The sequence below is a fragment of the Nanorana parkeri genome, unplaced genomic scaffold, assembly GCF_000935625.1.
Source record: "Nanorana parkeri isolate BGI_ZX_2015 unplaced genomic scaffold, ASM93562v1 scaffold94, whole genome shotgun sequence".
NCBI classification, from domain to species: domain Eukaryota; kingdom Metazoa; phylum Chordata; class Amphibia; order Anura; family Dicroglossidae; genus Nanorana; species Nanorana parkeri.
Window position 1 is genome coordinate 2,370,229 of NW_017306362.1, and position 1,100 is coordinate 2,371,328.

The 1,100-nt window shown below is 40.2% G+C and overlaps 1 protein-coding gene across 1 annotated transcript in view; it reads left to right on the plus strand.

The window, feature by feature from the left end:
* The window catches only part of CCDC27 (coiled-coil domain containing 27), a 23,458-nt gene that overhangs the window by 1,715 nt on the left and 20,643 nt on the right, over positions 1 to 1,100 (plus strand). The window contains exon 3 of the mRNA XM_018552639.1: positions 442 to 643. Coding sequence (XP_018408141.1) covers positions 442 to 643 — 202 coding nt within the window. The remainder of the gene's footprint in view (positions 1 to 441; positions 644 to 1,100) is intronic.

A 1,100-nucleotide genomic window follows, 5' to 3' on the forward strand; every position in this document is an offset into this window, starting at 1 on the left:
GAGTGAATAACCCAGCCGAAGTGAAGTTTGCCAAACTATGTACTCAGTACGGCTGATTTCAGCCATAAATCGTCTGAAATCAGCCGTAATTATTTCCATATCCAAAGGTCTTCTGGTCAGTTCTCATCTTTTTGTCAAGAGGGATGTGTACATACTTGGCCTATTCAATAAAGCAGTGTAAAGAACAACCATCATTGCCCAATTTGCAGTCACCAATAATCCATTGGTGACCTCTGGATTGCTGTTCTCTGCATTTTGCCCTTTGCCCTTTGCCTAACAGATAAAGCCCCGGGGGTAATATTAGTTTAAAGTTTTATGTAATTTCACAGTAAAAGATATAGAGAACAGAGCACTAATCTACCTGACAAAGGTTGTATCCCCTGTTACAGAGCTGTACTTGATGTGACTTTGTTTCTTTTGTTGCTGTTTTAAATACTATAGACAGGAAACTCCCTCACATTCATAGCTCCACTGATTACCCCAGAAGCAACATTTGGGATGAATCATCGCTGAGTCTCTATCAAAATGGACATCAAAGTCCTCAGACATATCTCACCTCTGTGGAGATAAAGTCGCCGTGGTATATAACGGTGCTCCATGAAAAGGTAGAATTTACCAACTTCTGTGTGTTTCCTAATTTAAAGTGACAAGAGTTAAATCTTAAAAATGCATTCAAGTACCCTAACTATTAACAAAAATGTAGATTATTATTATTATACAGGATTTATATAGCGCCAACAGTTTGCACAGCCCTTTACAATATAAGGAAGTCATTTCAATTACAATACAATTCAAGACAAGATGATTATTTGTGTATCACTCGGCTGTAGATCCTCAAACCATCTCTGAATTGGTGCTGACACTGTCCTTCCTTCTGGAGGGGGGCTACTTTTGTTCCCCATGGTCCCTGTGTGTGTTGTAAAGTAGTCACCGCTCCAAGCTCACTCCTGTGATAGACTACAATCTCATGTTTAGTTTACTAATTTATATTGAGATTGTGATACATCATGGGAGCGAGCTTGGAGAGGTGGCTACTTTACAACACACACAGGGACCATGGGGAACAAAAGTAGCCCCCCTCCAGAAGGAAGGTCAGTGTC